The sequence below is a fragment of the Hyperoodon ampullatus genome (genome assembly GCF_949752795.1).
Source record: "Hyperoodon ampullatus genome assembly, chromosome: 4".
Classification (NCBI taxonomy): domain Eukaryota; kingdom Metazoa; phylum Chordata; class Mammalia; order Artiodactyla; family Ziphiidae; genus Hyperoodon; species Hyperoodon ampullatus.
Window position 1 is genome coordinate 57306279 of NC_136917.1, and position 13238 is coordinate 57319516.

At 43.9% G+C, this 13238-nt stretch overlaps 1 protein-coding gene across 1 annotated transcript; it reads right to left on the reverse strand.

Annotated features, from left to right (window-relative positions):
- Positions 1-2885: 2885 nt before the first annotated feature.
- Positions 2886-10304, reverse strand: LOC307051217 (uncharacterized protein; the record flags this gene model as incomplete). The annotated part of the gene is made up of 2 exons (XM_079701549.1): positions 7892-10304; positions 2886-5292 (listed from the first exon to the last, which is right to left on the reverse strand). Exons 1-2 carry the CDS (start codon positions 10273-10275, stop codon positions 2886-2888), a joined length of 4791 nt encoding a protein of 1596 aa, XP_079557675.1. The 5' UTR covers positions 10276-10304.
- Positions 10305-13238: the final 2934 nt, after the last annotated feature.

Sequence of the window (13238 nt, forward strand, 5' to 3'; positions counted from 1 at the left end):
CACACAAATCCCAAATCCTGTCTTAGTCTAAAGAACGCATTACACAAGATTGACAAATCTCATTGGGTATTTATCACAATAAACGACAAAATTCTTACACTCTGGGCTTCCCTGGTGGAGCAGTGGTTGAGAGTCCACCTGCTGATGCAGGGGACACGGGTTTGTGCCCTGGTCCGGGAAGATCCCACATGCCGCAGAGCGGCTGGGACCATGAGCCATGGCCACTGAGCCTGCGCGTCTGGAGCCTGTGCTCCGCAATGGGAGAGGCCACAACAGTGAGAGGCCCGCGTACCGCAAAAAAAAAAAAAAATTCTTACACTGACACATAATTAAGAAATTCTACAAAAATGGAGATAATATATAATGACCTAATTTCATCTTGAGCAAGGTTTCTCAGCTACAACACTATTGGCATTTGGGGCCATATACTTCTTTGTGGGCAGGGGGGCTGTCCAGTGCATTGTAGAATGTTTAGCAGCATCCCTGGCCTCTACCCACCAGATGCCACTAGCACCATCTCCTCCACTTGTGACAATCAAAAATGTTTCCACACATTGCCAGGTGTTGCTGGGTGGCAAATTTGCCCCCAGTTGAGAACCAGGGATCTAGGAAAAAAATAGGTCTCAGAAAAAATGGGTAATGAGAATGTTGAATATCTCAACATTGGAGATTAGAAGACAATGAAGCAATGCCTTCAAAATACTAGTAGCAAATAATTCCTCACCTATAATTCCACATCCAACAAAATCAACAAATCAACATTTGATTTTATAGCATCCAAAATTTTCAGATGTTCAAGTTCTGAATAAATTTGTCGCCAAATATTTTTCAGGAATTTAGGGGGGTAAACCAATAAAGAGGAAGACATAATAAATGCAGAAAATGAAATCAAACATATGAGAGACAGAAAATAAATTTCCAGGATGAAGGGTATAGCAAATCCCAAACTGCCAGCTGTGGAGTAGGTCTAAAGAGAAAATAGTGTACAGTTGAGCAGGAGTCTGGGTGGCTCCACAATAGCTCCAAGAAAAGATAATGGGGGCTTCCCTGGTGGCGCAGTTGTTGAGAGTCCGCCTGCCGATGCAGGGGACACGGGTTCGTGCCCGGGCCCGGGAAGATCCCACATGCTGCAGAGCGGCTGGGCCCGTGGGCCACTGAGCCTGCGCGTCCGGAGCCTGTGCTCCGCAATGGGAGAGGCCACAACAGTGAGAGGCCCTCGTACCACAAAAAAAAAAAAAAAAAAAAAAAAAGAAACTGAGAGGTTTTTTTTATGGGCTTAATAATACAATGAGGAGCTTTAGACTTTAGAAAGTATGGGGATAACTTTAAAATATGTACATAGAAAAGTAAGTAAAGTGGAAAATGAGGCAATTATTAACTTAATAGTAAAGAAATAGAAACAAAATCTTAGAGCAATATGAGGTTTGGGTCTAAGTGATATTTCAATAGTCATAATTATTTAAACACTATTTAAACAGAATAATGATATTGGTATGAGAGAGGATGGGGTAGAAGAAATGTGCAAGTTTGTGTGTGTGCCCTTTGTAAGTAAATGGATAATATCGAAAACTTAAATTTGAGAAAAAGCATTTTGTAAGCATATTATTTAGAAATATGGAGGCAAATATCATGGGGGAAAAAACCAAAAGGTTCAAAAGTTGTTACCTCTGGACAGACTTGAATAAACTTGAAAAAAGTTGTAGCGTTGTATGACATTAAATATTTGAAACATAAAATGTCTAAACAATTATGAAGATTATCCTTTTAAAACACATTGTAAATGTTATAAACATTGTTAAGGTAACTACATATAACAAAAGTATAAAGTAAGGTGAGGAGAGGAGGAAGTGTAACATTGTTTATTTGCTCGTTTTTCAGCAGGCAGTTGATCATTGCTAATATCTTAATATGCACCATAACTCCTGTTTGTTAACCTTATAGGGAATATTTATCTAAGCTTAAGCAAGTTCTATAGTTTCATATTATTTTTATTATATTTCAGTAAAATCTGATGGTTTTAATTATAAAGAAAGCAGTTTCTTACAGATTCGTTTCAGAAAATTATTTCCATCTAGCTAGTAACTTATAAGCATCATAGAAATATTTTAGAATGATGATGACATTGATAATTATTCATGAGTGGGAGAATCATGGTGTTAATTCACTTTCTTTTTTGGTCTTATTGAATATGTTTGAATCATGTGACTACATATTATTTTAAAAGAATGAAAATCATTATTTCCATACTAAAAACCATTTATTATGAAAAAGAAATCATAACTCTACCAACATTTTTTCTATTTAACTGGGATTAAATCCTTTTAAATTATAGCAGACGGTCTAAATAATGATATCAATTTTGAAAGAAAATACTCAGAAAACATCCAGATAAAATATTAGTTCATTTGAGGAAAGACAATAGTATTTTCAAAACAACACTACGGAAATCCAATGATATTCGAGGTCACAAAATTTTTTGCATAGGTGAAAATTATTTTTAAACCTAAAAGCCATCATTTACAATAGCCTGACATGCTATGATCATCGTAAAACACAATTCTCTTAGTCATAACAAGATATCAACGAACAAGCTCAAATATCAGGAACCTGCAAACATTTGTGACTTCCAAATATCTGACCACCAAAAAACTGAGAAACACCATTTCACCATTTCATGTCTCATCTCACATGCAAAATGTGAAGGGCTTAAAAAAAAAACAGCAACAATAAAAAACATCTAGAGATTCGAAATGTAAAATACTTCAAACTATAAATATGACAAAACTTACGAATGAGTGAATATGTAAGCTCTATGTGAATGAAAGGGTTGGAAATTAATACATTCGTGAATATGATCATTTATCACGTCTTGTCAAGTGAGATTCTTAATTGAACCCAAAATGGTTTCTAAAGTTCGAGTTTTCCTCGGTGTCCGTACCAACCCCTTCACCCATGATGTTGGGGACAGGAGGTTTCAGACACCTGAACTCCCTGGTCCCAGAGCCTGCCGTCAGACACACCTCGTACTGGTAGCTCTGGGACAGGGTCCCCGTGCCGCTGACGTCCACCAGGTGGCCCGGAAAGGGGCTCCCGGGCACCAAGCAGCGACCCACCGAGGCCGCCCCGCCCCTCCTGCACAGCCGCACCGCGACGAACACCAGCACCGAGAAGAGGAAGAGCGACGACACCGACACCAAGGCCACCACCAGGTAGACGGTGAGCGGGGCGGCCGGGGCCGCGTCCGCCGCTTCCGCTTCCGGGGCCGGCAGGTAGGGCTGAGAGAAGCCGTCCACCAGCAGCACGTGCAGCGTGACGCTGGCCGACAGCGGCGGCTCCCCGTTGTCCTTGACCAGCACCACCAGCCTGTGCTTGGCCGCGTCGCGCTCGCTCAGCAGCCGGGCCGTGCGCACCTCGCCGTTGTGCGCCCACACGCCGAAGAGCCCGGGCTCCGTGGCCTTGAGCAGCTGGTACGACAGCCAGGCGTTCTGGCCCGAGTCGCCGTCCACCGCCACCACCTTGGTCACCAGGTAGCCCGCCTCGGCCGCCCTGGGCACCAGCTCGGTGCAGGGCGCCGAGGCGTTCTGCAGCGGGTACAGCACGAAGGGCGCGTTGTCGTTGTCGTCCGCCACGAGCACGCGCACCAGCGCCTGGCTGCTGAGCGCGGGCGAGCCGCGGTCGGCGGCGCCCACGCGGAACTCGAACGCTCTTAGGGCCTCGTAGTCCAGGGACCTCAGGGCGAACAGGTGGCCGTTGTCCGGGTTGATGGACACCAGGGAAGCCAGGGGCACGTGCGGGTCGAGGGGCGGCAGCAGCGAGTAGGTGACCTGGGCGTTGGCGCCCGCGTCTCTGTCTGTGGCGCGGACGGTGCCGATGTGCAGGGCGGGGCTGTTGTTCTCGCGGACGGTCAGGGTGTAGGAGGTCTGGGTGAAGGCGGGGGCGTTGTCGTTGACGTCGGACACCAGCACGGTTATGTTGTGCTCGGTTTTCAGCCTGGGGGTTCCCATATCTGTGACGGTGATGGTGATGTTGTACTCGGCTCTGCTCTCTCTGTCCAGCTCTCCTTCTGTTACCAAGGTGTAGAAATTTTCTACAGTAATTTTCAGAAGGAAGGGGAGATGGTCTTGGATGTAACACATCATTTTGCCATTGTCCCCGGCGTCTGGATCTGAAATTCCGAAAATAGCGACCACAGTGTCAGGGGTGTTTTCTGGGATATCATTCATGAGTAATGACATGGTCAATTCAGGGGCGTTGTCGTTTACATCCGTCACTTCTATGGCTACAGTGCATTTTCCTGAAAGACCCCCGCCGTCTGAGGCCTCAATTTCCATACGGTAAGATCGAATTTCCTCAAAATCCAACATTTTTTTTAATCGAATATCCCCCGTGACTGTGTTGATTTCAAAGGCCTGAATGACTTGATTTGAGGATTGGAAAAATGAGTAGGAGAGCTCTCCGTGGGTCCCAGCATCCAAATCTCTGGCAGAGACAGTGATGACAAGGGAGCCTATAGGGCTGTTCTCTGGGACCTGCACCTCGTAGAGCTGCCGAGCAAATTCAGGGGCGTTGTCATTTATGTCCAGGACCATGATGAGAACCTGGGAAGTCCCAGTCTTTGGCGGTGACCCACCATCCAGCGCCGTGAGGGTTAACCTGATCTCTGGCTGCTCCTCACGGTCCAGCTCTTTGTCCAGCACCAGCTCCGGGTATTTCCTGCCGTCGCTGCGATTTCGAGTGAAAAGGTGGAAATGGAAGTTGGTGCTAATTGTGTAGTTCTGAACTGTGTTACTGCCCACATCTAAATCTTCAGCTATTTTCAAAGGAAATGCGGTCCCTGTATGGCTACTTTCTGAGATTTTCAGGAGGATTTCATTTTCCAGGAACTCAGGGGCATGGTCATTTACGTCTTGGAGCTGTAATTCACCTTGAATAAACTGCACCGGGTTTTTCAGTAACACCTGGAAATGCAGTATACATGGATCCATGTCACCGCACAACTCTTCCCGGTCCAGTTTTTCGTTTAGGAGCAAATTCCCACTCTTGTGCTCGACCTGCAAATGCTGTTTATTTCCTTTGGAAAGAATCCGGGCGCCCCGCGAGGCCAGCTCTCCTAAGCCCAACCCCAGATCTTTTGCTAGGTTGGCCACAACTGAGCCGCTGTGTCTCTCTTCTAGAACGGAATACTTAATGACCGCACCACCCACCTCCCACAACAGTAATGGAATAATAATGGCAGTCACTTGCCTTTTTTGCGTCGCTTTGGGTAGCGGCGTCTCCATGGTTCCTCCGGGTCTAAAAGATGCAGTATTTAATCACAAAATAATTGCTTTGCAGCCAACTCTGCTATCTTGGTTCAGAAATCTTGAGTTAGCTCTTAGCATTGATTGACGGGGATAGCTGCCTCTCTGAAATCTTCTTTACCCATCAGTGTAAATGTTTCCTTTGTGAGCTGCCACAAACGGATCGGTTTTTATGGAGTCTGGGAGCATGCAGCGACAGTTTTTCACTCTCTTAGCCTGCAGCGCCACCAAGCGTTCTGCTTCACAACTTCAGGTAGTCTTTATTTCAAAGAGTAATGTAATAGCTAAACTGCATTGAACACCTTTTGGGTCACAGAGTGTTATAAACTCCTTTCCCCCTCACCTGTGATGCAGTTTTGTTCAAGTATCTAACAACAGTTGTGAGAGCAAAGTAATACCTATTTATCTATATATTCATCTTCCCTATAAAGGTACAAGTTCAGTAGACAAAACTGGGCTCAAGACAAATTTATTTATTTAATAAGTATTTGTGCAGGAATTTTCTAGCTTCTCAGGATAAAGCAGTAAATTAAACACAAAAATTCTTGCTCTCAGGAGCTTATATTCTATTACAAAAATACTAATTTGTTCTATCGTGTTAGAAGTTATAAAATTTTAAATCCAGTTTCTGCTCCCAATCAAATTGCAGTGTGCCTGTAACTTCTGAAAAATGTGATTTCTTTTCAGTCTCTGTATACATAACCTTGGGGAATTTTTTTTTCCTTCATAAACTCATTGTGTGCATAGCTCACTAAAGTTGAGAAGAAATGGCCATTTGTTTTATTGGAAATCAGTAAGTTCTGAATTCAGGCAATGTCTTTCTGCAAACATGAAGAAGGCAATAAAGCCAATGAAGTCAAAGATATACTTTCTAGGGAAGGGTTTTGACCTGTCAGCATTGGACAGGGCCCATCCCAGTGTACACCCTCTGGGACTGTGCAGATGGGGTTACTGAAAAAATCCACTGCAACAAGTAAAGCCATGTGGTTGGAGTAAGAATAGCAGAAGAAGCAGTTCCCCCAAAGAAGAATGGAGGAGGAGAGGGGAAATATCTGGGAATACAAACCAGTAAGGGTTCCCTACACTCATTGAATTGATCAGTAATCATCCCTGACAAAAGAGCCATGATAGTTAATTTATTTGGACACAGAATACAGCTAAATATAATTTAGTTAAGCCCAGTTCCATTTTAATTAAGGATAAAAAGAAAATATTCACTCAATTGTCACTGCCAGACTTTGACGGGACCTTGTAAAGAGGTATATTTCATAAAATACTACAAATAAAACCAACAAAAATAAAACCAAATATGGGTTAAACTGTGAAAGTAAATGATTTTGTGGTTAATAAAGATAAATGGTGCATACACAGCACTGGAAGGGAAAATCTGACATTAGCTAGTAACCTGCTACTCATAACTTACTTACGTCTTGGCAGGTATCACACATATAGAAGGAGGAGGAGTTTGAAAAGTATAATTTGGATTTTACCAAAAATACCTCTGAACTTGCAAACTGTTAGACAAAGACAAGGAGATAAAATGTACTCTCAAGCACTTTATATTCTGTAATAGAGATTAGGGTGAACAAGGATGTTTTCTGTTTAGAAGGAAAGTTAAAACAGTGATATTTAATAATGTCACTTATTGGCAAGGATACTATATTGTAAAGAGAATACTAGTATTACTAATTCCTTGAAAGTTATTTTTTAAATTCGCTATTAGAATGTTAATAACATTTAGCAAATATTTATTAAGCATTTATAATTGGCTTGGTGTTGTTTTAAAAAGGCCAGCATATTCTTACATGAAGCTCACAAACTAATGTAATGTGTTGACAATTTTGTTAAGTCTATATTCATAGAAAATATGTATTGACTATTGTGGTATACTGAAGTACACATAAATATGAATGGCTATTTTAGCATTTAGCCATCTTTAGTATTTATCTTTAGTTTTCCACACTTTAGTTACCCCAAACTTATACTGGGAATACAAAACAGTAAGTGTTCCCTACACTCATTGAATTGATTGGTAATCATCCCTGACAAAAGAGCCATGATAGTTCACTTATTTGGACACAGAACACAGCTAAATATAATTTAGTTAAGCCCAGTTCCATTTTAAATAATATCAAATACATTCAATAATATCAATTACATTAAAATTTTAAATATCTGATTAAATAATATTAAATACATTAAAATTTTTTCCCTACATAGCAGTAGTGATGACAATTGTCACAACTACTTAGAAATACAATCTTAAGGACTTTGGAATATAATTTTTGTAAAAAGGATAGATTATTCAATTAAAAATTTTTTTAAAAATGCAAATAAAAATTTACTTTTGTTCAAATTTTCAAATATACTTGAGTGAGAGTAATTTTTAAAAACTACTAACGATAATATAGGGAAAATACTGTGCATACCCAGTACCTGATATTTAAAAATTTCACCCTAAGGAACAGTAATAAAATAATCAGGAAAACGGACCGTCAATAATATGCATTAATAACATGTAGGTTGAAATTAAAAGAGATTTCCAACTTATTAAGTAGGGTTTAATAGAATAATTCGATACTTAACTGAACAGGAAACTACTCCGAAAGGTGGGGTTTTCCTCCATTTCCCTCCTAGTGCCCTGGGGAGGGAAGTTACGGTGAATAGGTTTCAGAAACTTGAACTCGCTGGTCCCAGGGCCTCCCGTCAGACATACTTCGTACTGGTAGCTCTGGGACAGGGTCCCCGTGCCGCTGACGTCCACCAGGTGGCCCGGAAAGGGGCCCTCGGGCACCGAGCAGCGACCCACCGAGGCCGCCCCGCCCCTCCTGCACAGCCGCACCGCGACGAACACCAGAACCGAGAAGAGGAAGAGCGATGACACTGATGCCAAGGCGACCACCAGGTAGACGGTGAGCGGGGCGGCCGGGGCCGCGTCCGCCGCCTCCGCTTCCGGGGCCGGCAGGTAGGGCTGAGAGAAGCCGTCCACCAGCAGCACGTGCAGCGTGACGCTGGCCGACAGCGGCGGCTCCCCGTTGTCCTTGACCAGCACCACCAGCCTGTGCTTGGCCGCGTCGCGCTCGCTCAGCAGCCGGGCCGTGCGCACCTCGCCGTTGTGCGCCCACACGCCGAAGAGCCCGGGCTCCGTGGCCTTGAGCAGCTGGTACGACAGCCAGGCGTTCTGGCCCGAGTCGCCGTCCACCGCCACCACCTTGGTCACCAGGTAGCCCGCCTCGGCCGCCCTGGGCACCAGCTCGGTGCAGGGCGCCGAGGCGTTCTGCAGCGGGTACAGCACGAAGGGCGCGTTGTCGTTGTCGTCCGCCACGAGCACGCGCACCAGCGCCTGGCTGCTGAGCGCGGGCGAGCCGCGGTCGGCGGCGCCCACGCGGAACTCGAACGCTCTTAGGGCCTCGTAGTCCAGGGACCTCAGGGCGAACAGGTGGCCGTTGTCCGGGTTGATGGACACCAGGGAGGCCAGGGGCACGTGCGGGTCGAGGGGCGGCAGCAGCGAGTAGGTGACCTGGGCGTTGGCGCCCGCGTCTCTGTCTGTGGCGCGGACGGTGCCGATGTGCAGGGCGGGGCTGTTGTTCTCGCGGACGGTCAGGGTGTAGGAGGTCTGGGTGAAGGCGGGGGCGTTGTCGTTGACGTCGGACACCAGCACGGTTATGTTGTGCTCGGTTTTCAGCCTGGGGGTTCCCATATCTGTGACGGTGATGGTGATGTTGTACTCGGCTCTGCTCTCTCTGTCCAGCGCTCCTTCTGTTACCAAGGTGTAGAAATTTTCAACGGATGGTCTTAGAAGAAAGGGGAGATTGTCATCTATAGAACAAGTAATCTGTTGGTTATGTCCAGAATCTGCATCTGATACACTGAAAACTGCCACTATGATCTCTGGCAGGTTTTCAGGGATGGGGCTGGTAAGTGACGACATAGCCAATTCGGGAGCATTGTCATTCACGTCCAGGACCTTGATGACTAAACTGCATTTTCCTGATAGTCCCCCACCATCTGTGGCCTCAACATCCACCTGATATGATTGAAATTCCTCAAAATCCAATGTCTTTCTCAGTCGAATTTCTCCCGTATTTGCATTTATTTCGAAGGGTTGGTTAACATCATCGACTTGAAATAGGGCATAAGATACCTCCCCAAAGGATCCTGCGTCTAAATCTCTCGCTGAGACGGTGAGAACCAGAGAGCCCAGGGAGCTATTTTCAGGGACTTGGGCCTCATAGAACTCCTGAGCAAACTCGGGGGTGTTGTCATTGCTGTCCAAGACCACGATCTGAATTTTTGTGGTCCCAGACCGGGGCGGAGACCCGCCATCCAGCGCTGTGAGGATTAGCCTGAGCTCGGGCTGCTCCTCACGGTCCAACGCCTTGTCCAGTACCAGCTCTGGGGACTTCCTGCCATCCTTGCGGTTCCGAGTGAGAACGTGGAAGTGAGGATTGGAGCTGATTTTGTAGCTCTGAAGGCTGTTGCTACCAGCGTCTAAATCCTGTGCCATTTTCAAAGGAAATACCTTTCCTGGCATAGTAATTTCTGATATTTTTAGTAGCATTTCTCTAGCGGGGAACTCTGGGGCGTGGTCATTTATATCTCTAATTAGCAAGGCAGCCTGAAAAAACTGCAAGGGATTTTCCAGTAACACTTGGAAGGGTAGCACACAGGGCTCAGTAGAGCCGCAAAGCTCCTCCCTGTCCAGTTTTTCATTTAGCAGCAAATCATAGGTCTCTGGATCAAACTGCAAATACTGCCTATTCCCCTTAAAAACAACTCGGGCGGCCCGGGCAGCCAGCTCTCCCATCCTGAGTCCCAGGTCCTTTGTCAGGTTGGCCACAAATGTTCCACTTTCTGTCTCCTCCAGTATAGAATACTGAATCGATTCTGAACCTGCCTCCCACAAAAGAATCAATATAATGAAGATCACCACTTGCCTTTTCTTATGATGTAATTTTGTTTGCACCATCTCCATTGTTATGTCTGGTTCCAGAGGAAAAATCCTTTTCCAATCCCAATCACCACATCCACCGTTGACCCTCCAAAATGTCTGCTATAAAATTTCAAATTCGTTCTTATAATTTGTCTGGTGGCGACCGCTCCCTGAACACTTCTATCTTAGCTTTAGCTGTGTGTTCTGTGTTTTTTTCTTGGGTTTCTCCGTGAAATGGAGTCCACTGAATGCAGAGCTTTTATCCACTCTCTTAGCCTGCACTGCCACCATGCGTTCAAATTAATAACTTCGTGGGGGTGCTGCAGGTCGACACCATATCCAAAATCTGAGCATTAAAAGGTTTTTTAAAAATCAGTGTTTCTCAAACTGTAGTGTGTGAAGCACATGAATAAAGACTTACCTGGGAGTCTCGGGGTGTTTTTTCAAAGCCAATTCCTGAGCTCCCCTCCAGAACTTGAATCAAATTCTCTGGCAGTACTAACAGAAATTTGCACTTCAGTCTTACTTCTTAAGTGATTCTGATGCGAACTAACACATTTAAGAATCATTCTCTCAGGTAATGTAAACTTCCTATAACCAACTTTTATTCATTGGCAGTGCAGTTTATCTCTGAGGAGCAGTGTAATTTCTGAATCCAAGTATACTATTTAATTGTCCCATCAACAAACTATACAAAATGTAAAAGTTGGTTAGCAAGACCAATCTTAAAATACACAATCATTTCTCTAAATTATATGGCTAATAAAATGATATGAACAACATACTTACTTTGTTTTGTGGGCACACCTGCACAGTACAGGGAACAATTAGGCTATTAGGAAAACTGAGGCCAAGAAATACTTATGATAGAAGTATCTAATCAAATTAAAGTGTTTAAAAGAGGGACTAGGAGCAATCAGGTATCTGTCATAAGTAAGCATTTTAGGATTCCCTTCATTTTTGTATGGGTAGAAATGGTCATGATTTTATTAGTGTTGTTCATTTTATTGTAACTTTTTGGTCAAATTTCCCTGCTATATTAAATAATTAATCAAGGTCCAAATATATTGCCCTGTTGTAAGAGCATATGCAACGCAGAAAACAAACATTCAGGAATCACCTCTACCAGTCTCTCACAACAAGGATGACACTAGGTCCTATAAATATAGACCAAATAAGGTAGTGTGAAAGGTGAATTATATTTGAGTGGATACCCTGGAATTCAATGATGGTTCATCATGGCTATATTCATTCACAGCTCACCAATTTCTGCTCAGATAAATTGGAAAATGTATCTCTAAACTTCCTGAGAATACATTAAATGGGTCAGTGCATATCTGAGTACACAAAATACACCAAACATAATTCATTTAAGAATGATTTCATATTTATTGAGAGGTGAAATCAATCGAGTTCAAGCAAAATTCACTTCAGGTAAGGAGTGAATAATGGAGGATTAAAAATGAGGATATTTTTCAAAATACTTCAACTCCAGCTAAAATAAATAAAGCTAAATAAATCTAAACTCTGAACAGATGAAGTCATTTTGTAGTTGAAAGCACCTCTATCTACCCAGAAGGATAAAATTAACATCATTTTGTTTCACTTGATAAATTTTACTGAGAACAGACTTCCTTGAGGATCTGAATAACAAAATACACTGATGAAGTAAAACCAACAATCATAAACATCTTGGATGGGTTTAGTTTCTTCTCTGAAACAAAATTATTTCTAGCTCAATCCTAAATGCTTTCAGTGGGCAGTGTGAGTTCTGATTCCAACTTAATGGCATCCCTGGCATCCACAGAGTCCTTTATTCACTCTCTTTGCCTGCAGGCATCCTCAAATACAGCTTATTAAATTATTTTTTCATTTTAAAGCAAATCTTAATTATTAGCAGTACAGTATGTGTAAAAAATCAAGTTAGATCATTGAAGTGTCTGTGAGAGCATTACCTGTTATGATAGAGAGAAAGAAGATAGTATCTTTTTGTTATCTTCTTTGGTTTCCTCTTTTTTTAAACTTATTTTATTTATTTATTTTTGGCTGCGTTGGATCTTCGTTGCTGCACGCGGGCTTTCTCTAGTTGTGGCAAGCGGGGGCTACTCTTCGTTGCCGTGCGCGAGCTTCTCATTGCGGTGGCTTCTCTTGTTGCAGAGCACGGGCTCTAGGCGCGGGGGCTTCAGTACTTGTGGCTCATGGGCTCTAGAGCGCAGGCTCAATAATTGTGGTGCACAGGCTTAGTTGCTCCGCGGCATGTGGGATCTTCCCAGACCAGGGCTTGAACCCATGTCCCCTGCATTGGCAGGTGGATTCTTAACCACTGCACCACCAGGGAAGCCCCTCTTTTTAAAAAAAAAAAAAACAACTTTTTTTTTTGGCTGCGTTGGGTCTTTGTTGCTGCGCATGGGCTTTCTCTAGTTCTGGGGAGCAGGGGCTACTCTTCATTGCGGTGAGCGGGCTTCTCATTGCGGTGGCTTCTCTTGTTGCAGAGCACGGGCTCTCATGCCTGCGGGCTTCAGTAGTTGCAGCACGAGGGCTCAGTAGTTGTGGCTCACGGGCTCTAGAGTGCAAGCTCAGTAGCTGTGGCGCACAGGCTTAGTTGCTCTGCAGCGTGTGGGATCTTCCCAGACCAGGGCTTGAACCCATGTCCTCTGCATTGGCAGGTGGATTCTTAACCTTAACCACTGCACCACCAGGGAAGCCTCAAGAAGAAAGTATCTTAATGTAACCCCAAAAGATATCAGTTGGGTATGTGAAGAAACTGCCTTTTTGGAAAGTGGATTACATTAGATTCCATCAGGAAAATGCTTCTCAGTTGCTTTGATTTGATCGGCTAGAGTTGAATTGACTTTGCTTTTACAAACGTCTCACAGGAATAATTCAAGTCTTTATTATGGAAAAAGTTCAACATATACAAAGTAAACAGCATAAACTTGCATGTACACATCACCCAGCTTCACAACATTCTGTCTTGTTTCATCTGTACTTTTTCCTCCACTTTA